Source organism: Macrobrachium rosenbergii, chromosome 17 (assembly GCF_040412425.1).
Source record: "Macrobrachium rosenbergii isolate ZJJX-2024 chromosome 17, ASM4041242v1, whole genome shotgun sequence".
Lineage (NCBI taxonomy): Eukaryota > Metazoa > Arthropoda > Malacostraca > Decapoda > Palaemonidae > Macrobrachium > Macrobrachium rosenbergii.
This window is the reverse complement of record NC_089757.1, coordinates 28,417,145-28,435,844: the sequence shown is the minus strand read 5'-3', so window position 1 is coordinate 28,435,844 and position 18,700 is coordinate 28,417,145. Positions and strand designations below refer to the sequence as shown.

The following is an 18,700-nucleotide window of genomic DNA, read 5'->3' as shown; positions in this document are numbered from 1 at the left end:
CAGTAACTGCACAGCAATGCAACAATAGCAGTTTCAACTTTATTTGAATTCAAGGAAATTTTATGAAAACATTAAAAATTCATTCATTTGTACAAAGTTCATTCCAATCATCTTTGATGTAATTATATGTAAATTCTATTTATTCTAGTCATTAGAATTACCTTCAATGTATACTGTCATACTCAATGCTTTTTTTGTGATTTCAGGGAACCGTGTGCTAAGATTCTGGCCCAAGAATCACATTAATCCTTACTCCCAGTGTATGTGATTTGTCAGCCACCTACAAATTCATTTCTGTTTTTCTGATTAATTTATTTTTGTCAGCTATCAAATCTTGTACTGTACTTTCTTAACCTTAATCATATAGCTACGGTACTTTTATTGCCCCCTTTACTCCTTACATTTCTTTACAGCTATTTTCATCTCCTATTTATACTAACCAAGTCCCATCATTTATTCCTGCCAGATTAATAATACTGGTTGATTGTGTGTGAATGGTGTGTTTATCTTTAAACTATGCAACATATGGAGACGCATTAAAGAATGATGAATGATGTATTTTCCATGAGAATACAATACTAAAATGTGTTAAGTATACATAAAGAAATATATAAATTATATGTATGTATGTATAGCTTATCTCAAAGTTTTTGTTTACATTTGTAAATGACAGTAATGAAAGTCTCTTGCTGTCTCACCAGACCCAAGTCTCATTTTCAAAATTGTATTTGTAATTTGACAAAAGTGACGAGAAAAGCCCCTTTTAGGGGTATTTTTTACCTATTTCTTTGTGCTTGACAAAAAAGGAGGTTTTATCATTTAATGATTATCTGGGAATTTGGGTAAGTTATTTATAGAATTATCAGATGCATCTTAGTAGTTATCTGTAAGAGCTTAGAGCAAAATTATTTATGAATTGTCTTAATAACAACTGAAAGTTGGCAAGAATAAAAGAAAATTTTAGTCTCCTGGCTCACAATGGTATTTTTAGATTTGTTAAAAATCTTTGTAAGGAAATATGAAATGAGCAGAACACCACCCTAGTTTTTTCCTCAGGTTAGAACTTTCTTGTAAGTCAAATTTAACTACATTGTCCACTTTTGCTCTAAATTTCTATTAATTCAGGTCAACAACATTCCATACAATTATTTAAAAATTATGGTTTTTGATTTTACAATTTAGATTTAAGTTTTGTTATTGTTGCTAACTTTGTTAGAAGTCTAATTTGACAGTACAGTCACTGGTGAGAAGCAGGTTCAATTAAACGTTGGCTGAAGTTGTTGCAAGTCAAGAAATAAATCAATTAATGTGAATAGTATTTCTTTTTCCCATGACAATATTGACTGTTTACAAAAATACATGCAATCCTAAATGCATAATCTTAAAGGCTAAATAAATATAGTATTACAAATTTTCTTAATGTAAATTGCTATGCAACTTCACGAAATCACCTATAATTCAGATGTCTTCACCTCACAAATGAGGCTATTAAGCTTCATTAGCATATATGAGACCTTCAGTTAGCAACTTGCCACTTACGTTTCAAAGATGCTTCAGGTAGAAATAATTAAGATTTTACAACTTCTAATTCAGTTACCTGAACACCTTAGACCAATCCTGTTGGTACGACACAGAAGGAAAGCCAAAATTACCTCCTTCAGATTATCAAAAGTAATTTCATGGCTGGAACTCTGTAGCAATGCCAACTTCACTGGACCCTGCATCTTTTTGAAAGTCTGAAGCAGTCGTTATGCGTATAGTACTAAGCTTTCTTAAAATTTGGAGATGCCAGCAGCTCTCTGGTACCATTTTCTACTCTTGTAAGACAATGAACATTCAAAATTAAACATGGGAAAGTGAAAGGAGATGACTTACTAAGAACTATAGGTCTAACCCACATTGGATTGCTGACACACTCCTGAAGTGACATAATGAGGCCAAGGCAACTAGATTATCTGAACTTGAAGAAAGCTGGTACAGTATCTACTCGGGAAGAAATCCAGTGCTGCTGCTCTTTGTTATACCAAGTGATTCAATCAACTCTATTCCATTGCTGATAAGTCCTGTCCACTGCAATTTTTTTTTCTCTGGCAATTCCTGTTACAAAAACTTTTGCAGTAATCCCAAACCAGAGAAATGACTGATGAAGCCAAGTGCTTGTAGAAAGTTTCTTATTTCAGGAGAGCTATAGACCAAAATTTACATTCCTCAGCCACAGAAAGACGGTTATATGGAAGATCCCTGATGTTGTTGGAGATATCACAAGATTAATACCAAGAAGAACAGTGCTGAACATACTCTAAATCCTAAACTAAATCTGGGTGCAGCCCAAAATACACCTTCAGAATCAATCACTACCCTGACGTGAAGTAGTCCTTCATTAAGAAGTAGCCAAGGAGTACACGAGCATTTGACAACTTGCTATGGGTGGAGACACAAACTGGTTGTAATTTTGAGTGCAAAAAGAATTCTAACAATGCACATACTGTACCTATCAAGACAGGTCAACATGAGTTCCCTAAGGAAAGCATGTAAATGAAAATACCAGTGACCAGAATGAAAATCATGTTGGATGAAAATGTGATTTAAAGGGCCATAAAAACCAGGCAACCACATGCTTATAATTACTTGACGTCAGTTAACACTACCGTAGGCCACAGCTCAAAAGTTTTACATTAAAAATGTGCCTAGGAAAGTTTATATAATCTTGTAATAATGACAGATTATTTTACCATAGGCATTTTTCCATTTTATATATAGTCATATGCTTTTCTGGGATACACTTGAGCCTCCACAAGATCACTCAAATAGCAGCACATGGCTAAACTAAGCAGGAAAATGACAAAAACTTGAGTGCAAACAATTGTCAAGAAAAATTAAGAGCAAACAACTTAACTGAAAATATACACATGCTTAACCCTTTAACGCCGAAGCCCTATTTACAAAAACCTCTCCCGTATGCCGCGGCATTCGGTGAGTTAGCGCTGAAGCGGAAAAGTTTTTTCAAAAATCACAGCACGCTTAGTTTTTAAGATTAAGTTCATTTTTGGCTCATTTTTTTGTCATTGCCTGAAGTTTAGTATGCAACCATCAGAAATGAAAAAATATCATTATCATATATAAATATTGGAATATATGACAGCGAAAAAAACTCGTATATAATTGTATACAAATCGCGCTGTAAGCAAACGGTTAAAGCTAATGAGTTAATTTTTTAGTTGTATTTTACACTAAATTGCGATGATTTTGGTATATAATACATTTTAAAACGATCAAAGCAACACAGAGAAAATATTATCACAAAATGATACATGAATTCGTAACGCGCGAACGTAAAAAAATGTTTTTTTCAAAAATTCACCATAAATCGAAATATTGTGCTAGAGACTTCCCGTTTGTTGAAAAATGAAGCTAATTGATTGGATATTACTAAACTGTAAGTGTTTTAGCTTACAATTGCAGTTTTCGACCATTTCGGTCGAGTTAAAGTTGACGAAAGTCGAATTTTTCTATTTATCGTGATTTATATGGAAATATTTCAAAACTGATAAAAAGCTACAACCATGAGTTATTTTTTGTTGTATTGTACATGAAATTGCGCACATTTCATATGTAAACTTTATGTAACGACTAATATAAAGCGGTGCAAATATTACGACAACGAGACGAAAGAATTTCTGAGATGTTAGGCGAGTTACAGCAGAGCGTAAGAGAAAATGTTTTTAAAAAAAATTCACCACAAATCGAAGTATTGTGCTAGAGACTACCAATTTATTGCAAAATGAAGTTAAACGATTGAATATTACTAGAATGTAAGAGTTTTAGCTTACAATTGCGTTTATTTACCATTTCGGTCGAGTTAAAGTTGACCGAAGGTTGAAATTTTGGCAGTTATCGTGATTTATGTGAAAATATTTCAAAACTGATAAAAGCTACAACCATGAGCTATTATCTGTTGTATTCTACATGAAATTGCACACATTTTCATATATAAAAGTTTATGTAACAACTAATGTAAAACGATGCAAACATTACGACAACATGACGAAAAGAATTTCTGAGATGTTCGGCCGAGTTACCCAGCCACAAGAGACGTAAGGAACAATTTTTTTTTTCAGAAATTCACCATAAATGGAAATATTGTGCTAGAGACTTCCAGTTTGTTGCAAAATGAAGGTACATGACTGAATATTACTAGAATGTAAGAGTTTTAGCTTATAATTGCGTTTTTTGACCATTTCGGTCGAGTTAAAGTTGACTGAAGCTTGAAATTTTGGCAGTTATCGTGATTTATATGAAAATATTTCAAAACTGATAAAAGCTACAACCATGAGTTATTTTCTGTTGTATTCTACATGAAATTGCACACATTTCCATATATAAAACTTTATGTAACGACTAATATAAAAGTGCAAACATTACGACAACGTGATTTAAAGAATTTCTGGCGGGACGTGCGGAAAAAGTTTTTTTCAAAAAATTCACCATAAATCGAAATATTGTGCTAGAGACTTCAATTGGTTGCAAAATGAAGGTAAATGATTGAATATTACTAGATCGTAAGAGTTTTAGCTTAAAATTGCGTTTTTTTACCATTTCGGTCGAGTCAAAAGTTGGCGAAGGTTGAAATTTGGCAGTTATCGTGGTTTATATGAAAATATTTCCAAACTGATAAAAGCTACAACAATGGGTTGTATTTTTGCTGTATTTTGCATGAAATTGCACACATTTTCATATATAACACTTTATGTAACGGCTAATATAGAACAGTGCAAAATTACGACAAAATGACGAAAGAATTTATGAAATTTTAGGCTGAGTTACCGCCGTCTTTGTAAGAAAAAATTTTATTTCAAAAATTCACCATAAATCGAAATATTGTACTAGAGACTTCCAATTTGTTGCAAAATGAAGGTACATGATTGAATATTACTAGAATGTAAGAGTTTTAGCTTACAATTGCATTTTTCGACCATTTCGGTCGAGTCAAAGATGACGAAGGTTGAAATTTTTGTAGTCGATGTGCACGGTACGTCCACTCGGCACCCAACAGACAATTTTAGTCGACGTATGATACGTCCAATAGGCGTTTAAGGGTTAATATAGTAAAAATATCTAACTTTAAATAACATTATTTTTCATAATATTCATTATTTATAGATAACCCAGTTATGTTTACTTGAAGCCTCATACACCTTTTGTGTAACGTACTTCATTAGCAAAGAGAAGTCATGCAGGATGGAGGTGGAACTCGGCATTTTAAGTAATAGTTTGTATGTAAATTACTGCTGTTTTTAAAATCAGATTTGTCTCACAAGAAAGCCATAGTAAGACAAAAAAGGAATTCCAATCCTTAGCATGGGTAACCATACTCCAGAATACACAAAATTTTACTGACCCATCTCAAAGATGCAAAAGCCAGAAGAAAATAGCTTTCTTCAATGTGAAATAAAAAAAAAAAGAAGCTTGATCTAATGGTTCCTTGAGGGGTTTGGCATTTTGCCTTAAAACCAATGACTGGAACCTCCTCAAAGTACTGACACAGTACTTCTATATCCACTTAAGAACTTATAAGTAGTCCAGAAGATTCAAACTCATGGATATATAATTGTTGATGGGTAAAACCAATATTTTTCTCTGACACCTCAAGTGAAAGGGACAATCAATCAAACGGGGAACAATGACGCTGATTAGATCAATACCACTTTCACTATACCACAAACCTGGTTCCATTTTAAGTCCTGGAGAAGTTGATAAATTAAACTATCTCCAAGAAAACTGCCAGACCTCCTGGCACATACATTTCCACGTCATTAGTGTTGTCCTGGTTACTGTCAATGATATTCATGGCATTAATAATGTTCTCTCTTAGGTATAAATAGTGTTGTATATTTCTTCATTACGTCTTCTGAAGGCACTCTCTCGAACATGACAAAAAGTTGCATTGTAGTCATACCAATATAACTGCCTGGGTATCATTGGACAGGACATTGAAACTAGTAAACCACGCTTTATCCTAAAGGCAACCAACGGCAAGGCAGAGGCATAGCTAGGCATGAATTGTACTAGGCTGGGTAGTAAGCAAAGTATGTGTGGAATGCACATGATGGGCAGCAGGTTGGTTGCAACAGTGGCACAGAAACCCTGGCACAGGCAGGGATGAGAGCAAAGCAGTCAGCATGGGCAGCATGTGAGGACTGGTATTTCCTCACCATAACCAGTGATGAAAATGACTGTTGTTTATCTAGAGACTAAAGACTCTGGAGTTGATGAAAATGACTGTTTATCTGGAGACTAAACTCTGAAATGGTAAAAGTAAACACGTCAGCAATGGCATTCATTAACCATCTCAACTGATATATCTTCCTCCATGTACAGTGAAACCACTGGCATGGAAACCACTTACATGTACAACACACCCTAAAGGTGAGAGTCGGTAAAACACACCTGGTCACAACAGCTGCTCCAAACATACTACATATATGGGAGGCTTTGACATGTACACTATGACATAGCAAAAGACAAAGCAAACAATGTACCGTACAAATATATTTAAACATTAGCAGAGCAAAGTCAATAAAAGTGTGGAAAAAAGCTGCTAGTACACAAAATAAAGGAACAAATTACTATAAAACTGAAAAAAGTGATTAGTGCATGAATAAAAAAAATACTGCTGTGGACACTTTTTTTGAGACAATTACAATTGTTTAAAACTCAACAGGCAAAGGTATTCTAAAAAATTAAATAATAACGAGTAATTTCAAAGGACATTCAATATCTAACAGTGTGCAAGGCTAATATGCTCTCCTCAAATGCAAACACAAGTATCCCAACTAACCTTATGCAATGCTGTACTGCTGTATGACCTCAATTGCGTCAAGGTTTTTTTGCATCTCGAGGTCCTTCTTAGGACACTATTAACTTCTTGTAGAATTGATGGAAGCCATGCGACAACTTTGTGAACTTGTAAATTTTGCAATTTTGCTGATAAAAACTTGTTGAACTGATGATCTTGCATACGGTGAATCCTTATCTACTGAATTTCTTGAAAATCGAGTTTGAGTTGCTTCTCTTTTGAATTCTGGATGAACAGTGATATACATGAAAAGCTTCCACAAAACACAGTCATCAAGAAAGAGTAAAGAAGTGTCAAAGGGAGTTTTCCTAGAGGGGGTTTGTTTTGTGACGTCACATTCAGGGTTGAGACACAACTTTTAAGAACAAATATCAAATTAAAGGGAACTGAATTAACACAATACAAATGAAAAATACATAAATGAATAAAGAACATAAAAGGTAAATTTCTCACATTTAATAGAAAACAACAGAAACTTAAGAAACTCCCTTATTTCATGCTAATAACAACCTGTGCAGATGACCATCATGGTAAGGATTTTTCTGTGTTGCTCTTTACTCTCTCAATATTTTGTTTTCCTTACGGGAACCTATACTATATTAGTTTTCAAGGTTCTTCAAGGTTCCCAGAGTGTGATCTATCTTGGACTTAGAGATAACAGGTAATCTAAGGAGACCTGGCATTGTTCTTGTCAGGGCTCATCAACATTTCACATTCTCAGGTACATATTTCCCTAAACTTTCTGGGGTCTGCCCCACTCAGGTAATCCATCCTCTCAGAAGTGCTGCAATTTGTCTACAAATACCTCCCACAGGTCTAAAAATTCTACTTCCTTTTAATAAAAGTACTTTTTTATTCTTTCGCTAATACAAATGGCTTACCTGATGTGTAATAACTTACATAAATACCAGGTAGCATTCCTACAATTATTCCCTTGCTGGTGTTCTTTCCTACTGCATTAACCAAAAACTTTATGTATTTGGCATAGGTTCAGTTCCATAACTTGTTAAAGTCAAGTTGCTGCTAATTCTGTAGGCTATGCTATAGTTCTTATTTTTTAAGACAGGTTTTCTGCCTACTCCTACCACTTTCTTAGTCTTGCAATTGGGGAAAGCTTTCATTTTCATCTTATGTTTAATCTTGTTAATAAACCTATACGTGTATAAATTTGTTCCCTTGCTACTGACAGCATTGCAGACTCATGAAAAGTGAGTTCAGTGGCTAAGACCTAATTAAGGAGCCAGTGGTGCAAGCACAGTGAGACTACCTTCTTCTGTCTGCCAGACAAAAGACTGGTAATCATTGTAACATTCCGATTTAAGTAAATGATGAGTGGGACTGTGATAAAACAGGAATTTTAAGTTATACTGATGACAAAATTTTATTTTGACTGAAAATGTATTCCCGTTAGTAAACAAAAATCCAAATAATAAGCAGTTCATAAAGTAATATGCTGAGGTTTATGACAAAATTTCTTGCATTGTGTTCCAAACTCAAACTTCAATACCAAGATTAAGAAACTGAGTAATGTGATACTCTGATTATTAACCCCTCTAAACTTACTTATGGTAATCACTATTGACAATTCATCTCCACCTGCCTGGAACAACCCACCCACTCCCATCTCACCATCAAGGTAAATTTTCCAGAACAATCGAGTTTTAGGTCAAACATTTACTGTACTAAAAGATTTATTTTATTGCTATAGTTTGGATCCACATACTGACATACAATTTAGCTTGACTCTTATACAATACTCCCATAAAACTGATATCTATTAGTTGTCTGTTGAACTGTGGTTTCAAAATTCACCATCTTAACCATATAATACACCTTCAGGAGGAACATTTTTTCCCTTACAATTTTTACCTTCATGCATTCTAACATGCCAACTTCACGCAACCTTATTGGGAATGCCATCTTGTACTCTGCAGTGTAGACCTTACACTGACTGCAGGCATAACAAAGTAGTGACGTACAAGAATGTTAAAATTATAAAAGATAAACCTGAATAATGTGTATATGAATCTACAGTGAACTACATCAAAACTTACAGTGTAAAGAACTCTGCATCAAAGTTTTGATTTCCTATTAAAAAACTCCATAACAGCAGTAGTAAACTCTCCCTTTGTAAGTGTTAGAGCCAACTGATCACATTCTTGATGATTAACCTGTGAAAAAGAGGGTGAATCTCACTCATATGAAACATCTGACATTTTATCTTAAGTGGACCCAAAGAAGTTAGAAGGAAAACTCATATCACTAAATCTTTAAACTAAATTAATAAATAATACAGTAATCCCTTAACTATCTGGATCATCATTATCTGAAACTCATTATTGTATTCAAATTTTTAAAATTTGAAAAAACCGCTCCAAAGGCTGGCAGTGCTACACACGGTCAGGAATATGTTGGTATGCAACATTGCTTAAACTCATAAACAGACTGAGAAAGGGTTTTGAGGGGCTGGGAAGACCAGGAGAAGTTTCCAAGGTGGCGGGGGGAGTCGGACAGCTGGGCACCATGGGAGAGGAAGGGCAGTAAGACTTCGTAGAGGAACTCTGAGAACCGGTTGTTTTAAAAGGTGGGTGGATCTGGGGAGTAGTTTCTTTGGCTGGAAGGGGGCGGGGGGATGCAGTTTTGGATGGTTGAAGAGGGCAGGATAAACCTGACTCGATAGAGGTTTTGATTTGTGTTTTTAAGCAGCTTATGATATAGTAATTCATACTTTATTAAAGGATATGTACAGTACTGAAATATGGCAGAGAGAGAGAGAACAATAACTGAGGTATGTTTACATCTAAGCTTAATACAGTAATTCACACACTCTCCTTCCCTATTCTATTTATATTTTAAACATCATTATTTTCATTTATATTTTCATTATATTACTTTTTATGTTTACAAACCAAAAGATGAATGCCATCAAGTGTGTAGGGTATATATGTACACAAGCACACATTCAATGGCATCAGTGAACTTCCTGGAGCTTGTTTGGTTACATGCTTTTAAGTTCAGGATACAGTAATCCATACTTTATTAAAGGATAAATACAGTTCTGAGATACAGTATAGAAAGAGAGAGAGAGAGACAGAGAGAGAACTGAGGTATGTTTACATGGAAGCCTAAGTACAGTAACACAAAAAATCCTTCACTTTTTATTTACATTTTATGCTACAATATTCTCATTTACACTATACTTTATTAAAGGATATGTATAATACTGAGAGAGAGAGAGAGAGAGAGAGAGAGAGAGAGAGAGAGAGAGAGAGAGAGAGAGAGAGAGAGAGAGAGAGAGAGAGAGAGAGAACAATAACTGAGATATGTATACATCAAAAAAGTTTTAAAAACATCTGGCCATCGTAAGCACGAAGAGCAGCGCGCACAGGTAAGTGAAAGAGTAAAAAGTATTTTTATACAGTTATTAGAACTGTTATTTGATAAAACTGTTTGTGTAAACTATCATATTGTGTTGCATATGAGAGAAAAAAGGGGTTTACTTTTTGTGAATATTATAATAGTATTTTTCACAGTACTAGATGCGCAAACTACATGTCATGAACAAGAGAAAAAGAAGGGGGCTGCTTTTTTGTTTTTAATTGTATTTATGGAGTTAATTTTGTTACAAATAATGGAAATTAAGGTAGATAATTGCTTTTTGAATAAAGTTTTTAGTTTAAAGTGTGATGGTTCTTGTTTATAAGCCCACTTACTGTTTAAGACTAGTACACGGTATTGACAAGGTAAGGTGAGGAAGGGTATACAGTTGCCCTTGAACACCTGTACAGTAATTATATTTATAGGGCTTATTTTGTTACAAATATGGGAAAATAAAGCAGATAATTGCTTTTGCATAAAGTTTTCAGTTTAAAGTGTTAAAGTGTGATGGTTCTTGTTTGTAAGAATATATGTACTGTTTATGGTTATGCGGTATTACAAGGCAAGGTGAGGAAGGGTACAGAGTTACCCTTGCACACCCATAGATTTTTTTACTAGCCAATATCCAGATTTCGTCATTGTCCAACACGGTCTTGGCTCTTATTAATCTGGATGATTGGAGCATTACTTATTAATCTTTACTTTTAGGTCACAGAGAAATAAAGTAGCAATGCTGAAACATTTGACTTTCTCTATACACAAACCTGCAAAAATCTGACTTAAAATTCTAGTAAATTTTTTCTTTAATTTCCTTTTAAATGTACAATCTAGATGTCTATCAAAGCTATATATTCAATTTTCCCAATAAGCTACACTAAAGGCTGAGCCTACATATATACCATAAAAATCAAAATATAAAGCACAAGTTGATAATACTTAATTTAAACAATAAGATTTTTTACCACTCAGAACATTTTTAGGAGTGACAACAGTAAGGTACTGATTTTCATCAACTGATAAAAAAAATTACTCTAAGGCAATGCAAGCATCATAATCCATATGAGATCAGGAGGTTCAAAGAACTGTCTTTGATAAGTTATCTTTTGAAACGATAAACCATACAAATATCAGACTAGGAAGCCAAGTTGGAGAGAAATATTATCTCCAGCTCAAAGCTTGTATATTTGAGTTACATTTTGGAATAAAGTTCTGCACATTATTGAAGGAATAAACTTACCTGTTTCAGATACTCCTTTTTGTGGCTACTTATAAGTGCCTTAGCACTATGTAAGCTATTAGGTGGAAGTTTTGCCCACTCATGTATCTTTGGCCAAACCTTATGAAGACTTTTGTGGGGATAAACTTCCGTTACAAAACCACACTCATATGCATCTGCAGCAGTAATCTGGAAAAAACAACATACATGTGATTCTGAACCATACTACAAAATAAAACCTAAGGAAATATTCATATTTTGATATTCACCGATATTAAGACTGCTGTATAGACTTTCCACAATATTATGAAATTATGCACTATAACAGTCATTATAATTATAAATTAGGTTAACCCTTAAACGCCGACTGGACGTATCGTAAGTCGACTAAAATTGTCTGTCGGGTGACGAGTGGACGTACCGTACGTCGACTACAAAAAATTTCAACCTTCGGTCAACTTTGACTCGACTGAAATGGTAGAAAAACACAATTGTAAGCTAAAACTCTTACATTCTCGTAATATTCAATCATTAACCTTCATTTTGCAACAAATTGGAAGTCTCTAGCACAATATTTCGATTTATGGTGAATTTTTGAAAAAACTTTTTCCTTGCGTCTGTGCGGTAACTTGGCCAAAAATTTCAGAAATTCTTTCGTCACTTGTTGTAATGTTTGCACCATTTTATATTAGTCGTTACATAAAGTTTTATATATGAAAATGTACGCAATTTCATGTAAAATACAACAAAAAATAACTCACGGTTGTAGCTTTTATCAGTTTTGAAATATTTTCATATAAATCACGATAAGTGCCAAAATTTCAACCTTCGGTCAACTTTGACTCGACCGAAATAGTAAAAAAACGCAATCGTAAGCTAAAACTCTTACATTCTAATAATATTCAATCATTTGCCTTCATTTTGCAACAAATTGGAAGTCTCTAGCACGATATTTCGATTTATGGTGAATTTTTTAAAAAAACTTTTTCCTTACGTCCGCACGTGGTAACTCGGCCGAACATCTCAGAAACTATTTTGTCACTTTGTCGTAATGTTTGCACCATTTTATATTAGTCGTTACATAAATTTTTATATATGAAAATGTGCGCAATTTCATGTAAAATACAACAAAAAATAACTCATGGTTGTAACTTTTATCAGTTTTGAAATATTTTCATATAAATCACGATAAGTGCCAAAATTTCAACCTTCGATCAATTTTGACTCAACCGAAATGGTCGAAAAGTGCAATTTTAAGCTAAAACTCTTACATTCTAGTAATATTCAATCATTTACCTTCATTTTGCAACAAATTGGAAGTCTCTAGCACAATATTTCGATTTATGGTGAATTTTTGAAAAAAACTTTTTCCTTACGTCTGTGGGCGGTAACTCGGCCGAAAATCTCAGAAATTCTTTTGTCACTTTGTCGTAATGTTTGCACCGTTTTATATTAGTCGTTACATAAAGTTTTATATATGAAAATGTGCACAATTTCATGTAGAATACAACAAAAAATAACCAATGGTTGTAGCTTTTACCAGTTTTGAAATATTTTCATATAAATCACGATAAGTGCCAAAATTTCAACCTTTGGTCAACTTTGACCCGACCGAAATGGTAGAAAAACGCAATTGTAAGCTAAAACTCTTACATTCTAGTAATATTCAATCATTTACCTTCATTTTGCAACAACTTGGAAGTCTCTAGTACGATATTTCGATTTATGGTGAATTTTTTGAAAAAACTTTTCTCTTGTCCATACAAGTAACTCAGCCGAAAAATCTCAGAAATTCTTTTGTCACTTTGTCGTAATGTTTGCACTGTTTTATATTAGTCGTTACATAATGTTTTATATATGAAAATGTGAGCAATTTCATGTAGAATACAACAAAAAATAACTCATGGTTGTAGCTTTTATCAGTTTTGAAATATTTTCATATAAATCACGATAAATAGAAAAAATTCAACCTTCGATCAACTTTAACTCGACCAAAATGGTCGAAAACTCCAATTTTAAGCTAAAACACTTAAATTCTAGTAATATTCAATCAATTACCTTCATTTTGCAACAAACGGGAAGTTTCTAGCACAATATTTCCATTTATGGTGAATTCTTGAAAAAAAAAATTTTTTCGTCCGTGCGTTACGAATTCATGCATCATTTTGTGATAATATTTTCTCTGTGTTGCTTTGATTGTTTTACAATTTGTTATATACCAAAATTATTGCAATTTAGTGTACAATACAAAGAAAAAAAATAACTCATTAGCTTTAAACGTTTTGCTCTCAGCGCGATTTGTATACAATTATATATGAAATTTTTTTTTTGCGCTGTCATGTATTTCAATATTTATATATGATGATATTTTTTTTTAATTTCTGATGGTTGCATACTAAACTTCAGGCAATGACAAAACAGGAGCCAAAAATGAACTCTTAATCTTAAAAACTAAGCGTGCTGTGATTTTTTGAAAAAAACTTTTTTTCCACTTCGGCGCTAACTCCCGAACGCCGCCGGCATATGGCAGACACTTTTGTAAATAGAGGTTCGGCGTTTAAGGGTTAACATGACCACCAAGTCACACTTAGGCTTGGAGGATTTGTTCTTGCAAGAACAAATCCTGAGGATTGGAGGAAAGTAAAGTTCACTATTACTATTATGCAGTAGTTTAACCACACTGCGTTCACAACCTATTTCAGAAGAGACCAAAGTGACTGGAAGAAAACTAAAGTGGAATTTATTAAGTATTAAGTAATATCAAGAAGTAAAAAAAAACTTGTCAATTAATAAAAAGCAACCAAATTTAGAAACAATATTTAGTGCCATACTTCAGCATAAAAAAGTCCAAGTACAGAAACATGAAAAGCATTATCAAATGTCTATATCTTACTAGAATAAAAGCATTTGATCTTCCTAGAATAAAAAAAATTTGATTTCAAATAGGTACTAAAGAATAGGTATCACTGGTCAACTGCATTACCATCCTTTCCCAAAAAATTTTTAAAATGTATTAACAAGAATAATCTTGATTCAAGGTGTAGCAAGCAAACTTTCATTTACACTTATATAACAAGGCAAACAGCTTTCTTGTTTAATAGGTTTACGTTAGACAACGGCAAATTTGATTAGCAGGTACAGTATACTGACAACAGTCTTTCACAAATAATTACTTGGGCATTTAATTCAATAGGAACTTCACTTGAAATTACTAAAATTTCCAATTACACAAAACCATCAAGTATGGACTGTATTCCAACCACACATGGCATCAGGCACATGCTCGTACCTCCTGCAACAACAACATAAGGTGTCAATAAAACTATGTTAACCCATTCTGAGTTTCAAATTCCTCTTAAAACTCACAACACTCTCTCCTTCCTCAGGATAAACCCTTTCTGAATTTCAAATTCCTCTTAAAACTCACAACAAACTCTTCTTCCCCAGGATAAATTTTACTATTTCTAAATTAAACAAGTTTGTACATAACTACAGTCCCTTCTCCAATATTTTATTTCTAATTCCTACTGTAGAGGTCTTGTTGGAAAAATTCTATGTGGTTTTGGAACTACTGCTAGCCTCTCTTAATTGTGGTAAGGATGAATGAGATAAAAAAAAATAATAAACAAGTAAAAACAGGCTGCTACTGGATAGAGCACAGCACATACAGTTATGACATGCATTAAAAAATTCTAAAAAGTGATGTCTTTAACAGGTAGGTGGGAGTGAATAATGTTCCACACACATCAACCAAATTACAGTATACTGCTGATTTGTAACTATTTCCTTCTAACACCATATTCCAATAGGTATTTGTCAAGTACAGTAATGTGGTTGGACTTATTATGTATGGCCAAAATTATGCTAGCATTTACATTAAACAATAATTACAGTACAAAATAACAGTAAAACATTAACCTTTTTATTGAAGAGAAGCATTTCTGCAGCTTTTCCAGGACCCATTATACGAGGAAAAAGGTAACTTGAACATCCTTCTGGTGACAAAGCACTTTTTACAAAAGGTGTAAGAAATGTAGCCTGAAAAAGAAAGAAAAAAATATCATTAAACGAAATCATCTCTACCCTCCCCTGCCCTGCACATTAGAGGACAGCCATAACTATAAATCAGATGTTTTTTAGACTCCTTAACAGCATTTTCATTGACTTTTACTAATTTATATCATGACTATTCATACAATAAAAAACTGACATACCAAAAATAATCAAGACAAGTAATATCTAAGGACTTCATATACATGATTAGCTCTCACCTATTTTCCAACACATCTTTCAGTTTCAACATTGATAAATAAAATGGTTTAAATATTACAGGTTTTTCAGACAAATAAGCCCTCTTAAAAACACACTAATGTATTATACATGTGTTCTGCATCCCTCAATTCTCTTAACTTTGGTCCAAGATAGATTTACCTCATTACCTTAGAAATTCCATGTAAAACTTATGAACACAAGTTCTGGAAACAGAATTATATAACAGATGAATGAAGACTGCCATAAGATGACAAATCACTTGACTCTCTTTATACGTACAAGACAACATATTGCTACTGTAATTGTGAACCATATGAGACCATTGACACAACACACTGCAACCAGCATTGGAAGGTTAAAAAAAGAAAGAAGGGCAATAAAAATAAAAAATGATGTACACAAACCCTTTGAACATTAGTAGCAGATGGACAGAGAATACTGATATGAACAAGTTTAGGATAAAGAATCAGTATGAATGAATGATGGAAGACTAAGATTATATGAAAATAATTATTATTATTATTATTATTATTATTATTATTATTATTTAACTAGACCAATGAGTTTAAATTTATCGTGCACAACAACTCCAAGAGTTTGTTCTTATAAAATATAAAACTGTCTAAACTAATAAATTAAATTTTTAAAAACTTATTGCACTCCGTGTAATTAAAATGAAAATGTTGCTTCCAAGTAAACTTCAATAAGGGATTTGTCATTTCCTGTTGACTGAAATTTGAAACTATAGATATTTAAGTAATGTAATGACTAAGGCAACAGCTAAGTTTAAAAAAAAATTAAGGTCAAATTACAGGAATAAAAGAGAAAGGAGAGTAGTTAGACAAGGCTACTACAAAAGCAATGATGATAATGGACAAAATTATTCTATAAATATGTAGATTTTCAAAAACAGAATTAATTTTTTCATATACATGACATTAAAACTTTACTCCTTAAACTAAAGGAGTCTATTAATAAATTGTATTTTCTCAAGATAAGCCTCAGAACCAACATAACACATTGCTCTTCTGCCCAAAGAAAGGTCCATTTTTGCCCGTTGACAAATAGTGTGTGACCTCATGCCTTCCATGTTACGAAGATGCTCATACCGTCTAACATCATGCCAGCAATCTTGCCTGCCAACTGCTGGGCACAAGCTTGTAGGTGCCTTTAATTCTAACAGGCTAATGTCGTTACCTCTGTAGATAAATGGGTGCCCCAGTCCTCTTCTGAGGCATTTAAAAACAGCATTAGCAAAGAAGCAAGCAGGACTAGATGGAATCTTAACTTGAAGGTTTGCTACACCTTGCCAGCACTTGAGGTCTGATAAAACTTCCTGAGTCTTGACTGGATGGTCCTTTAAATACCTGGATGATGACCAATGGGCATTTAATGGAGCTCAACCAAGTTCAGACACAAGGAACCATGTAGCAATAATTTCTCTAAGAATGACAGGCATCCAATGACTCAAACACCATAACGCTCGAGTACCTGGAAGACTGAGAAACTGATGTAGGATATAACTGAACCTCTGGCTCCTGTGGCTCCTGTACAGAGTGGGTTGTACTATAGTCAAAGGCATTTACTTCCATGCCCGAGTAAACAGCCATCTTAGTGATAACAAGGACCAATTTAAGACATAAGTTAGCAGGAAAAATTTTATTTTCATAACAAAATTAAGTTTCATATATACTTACCAAGTAATTACATAGCTATACTTTCCACTCGTGCAGCAGCTTAAATTTTAAAATCCATGGTAGAGCTACAATTGTATAGCGTAGGTGACCAGTCCCACCCACTAACGGGAATACTAGGAACAACTTAGAAGACAACCTCATTCTGTTTCTGCCCTTATGTCTATCGGAGGGGAGGAGGGTGGGCTCCAACTCTGTAATTTCTTGGTAAGTATATGTGAAATTTAACTTTATTATGAAATAACATTTTCATATAAGTAACTTACCAAATTACATAGCTGATTCCCACACTGACAGGAGGTGGGATACATGGACATATTCCATTCCAAAACATTAAGATAAGTAATGAATTTGAAACAGAAAATAGCTGCTAGCATTGGAAAACAATGCTTGTCATTTCCTTATCAGTTAAGAGAGCCATTGCAGGAGAATACTGCCTCTGGTTCGTGCCCATCTTAACTTGTAGTGGCGTGGCAATATAGCCAAGGATTGCCTCTATTTAAGTGGGAGCTTTGCAGCCAAGGAGTATCCCGTTGGCTGGCAAAGCATCATTAGGTGCCCTTGCCTCGGGTGCAGTACCAAAAAATAAAAACAACCAGGTAACTGTGTCACCTACACTGAAATAAAACAACTACCCATCCACTGAGAGTGGTGGGAGCTCCAGGTACATTGTACCCCCTGGTTCCCCCAAAAATTCTGCACCTTATTACAAGGTGAAGAGATAGGAGGAGAAAATCCTCTGCTTCCTTCCTCAGTGCCATGCCAATTACTAACAACAGTTCCAAGGTACCGCAAAATTTTCAAACATTGTTTTGACTTCAAGGAAAATTTAGTAGTGAAGAACTATTACACTTCCAGTGGGCCGATTGCAACATGGCAGTGAGTGACATACTGAGCCTGAAAGCTAATGAGGTGGAGGCAATTCTGGTATCTTAGCTTTTCTTTAACAGGTAAGCAAATCATTCTCCTGAACCTGAGTGTGTGTCTCAAAAACAGTTCATTGGAGATGAAGGACAATGCATTCATAGACCGAGGGCGAGACAGGCTCTTGTCCGGACACTCTAGGTATGGATGGCCCTCTGATTAAAAAGCTCAAACTAGACATTTCACTCACTCTCCCAGAGCCAGGGATGTCCAACAATCACTTAAGGGAGGAAGCAAGGATCCTGTTCACAGACTTCGTCTCCCTGAACAGAATCTGCTTGCTTGTCTATAGTCTGAAGCTCACTAACTCCTTTGGCATTTGCTAGTGCTACAAGGAACAGAGTTTTCTAGTTAAGAGTC

General features: G+C 34.1%; 2 protein-coding genes across 8 annotated transcripts in view; one reads left to right on the top strand and one right to left on the bottom strand.

Annotated features, from left to right (window-relative positions):
- LOC136847823 (inactive phospholipase C-like protein 2) overlaps positions 1-1,313 on the top strand; it is a 607,840-nt gene extending 606,527 nt beyond the window's left edge. The window contains exon 22 of one of the 2 annotated variants that reach the window (XM_067119761.1): positions 207-1,313. In XM_067119761.1, coding sequence (XP_066975862.1) covers positions 207-246 — 40 coding nt within the window. In that variant the 3' untranslated portion in view covers positions 247-1,313. The remainder of the gene's footprint in view (positions 1-206) is intronic. The other variant, XM_067119760.1, reaches the window with a different exon arrangement.
- A 3,620-nt stretch (positions 1,314-4,933) lies between these two features.
- Positions 4,934-18,700, bottom strand: part of LOC136847822 (enoyl-CoA delta isomerase 2-like) — a 33,807-nt gene continuing 20,040 nt past the window's right edge. For 3 of the 6 annotated variants that reach the window (XR_010855854.1, XR_010855853.1, XR_010855852.1), the window contains exons 7-11: positions 15,369-15,488; positions 11,472-11,639; positions 8,911-9,027; positions 6,839-7,081; positions 4,934-6,301 (exon numbers count right to left, since the gene is read on the bottom strand). Coding sequence is in view for 3 of the 6 variants with exons in the window: in XM_067119757.1 (XP_066975858.1) it covers positions 8,929-9,027; positions 11,472-11,639; positions 15,369-15,488 (387 nt within the window). In the remaining 3 variants the exon portion in view is untranslated. Of the gene's footprint in view, positions 6,302-6,838; positions 7,082-8,211; positions 9,028-11,471; positions 11,640-15,368; positions 15,489-18,700 lie in introns of those variants that run through there. The other 3 variants (XM_067119757.1, XM_067119756.1, XM_067119754.1) reach the window with 1 other exon arrangement.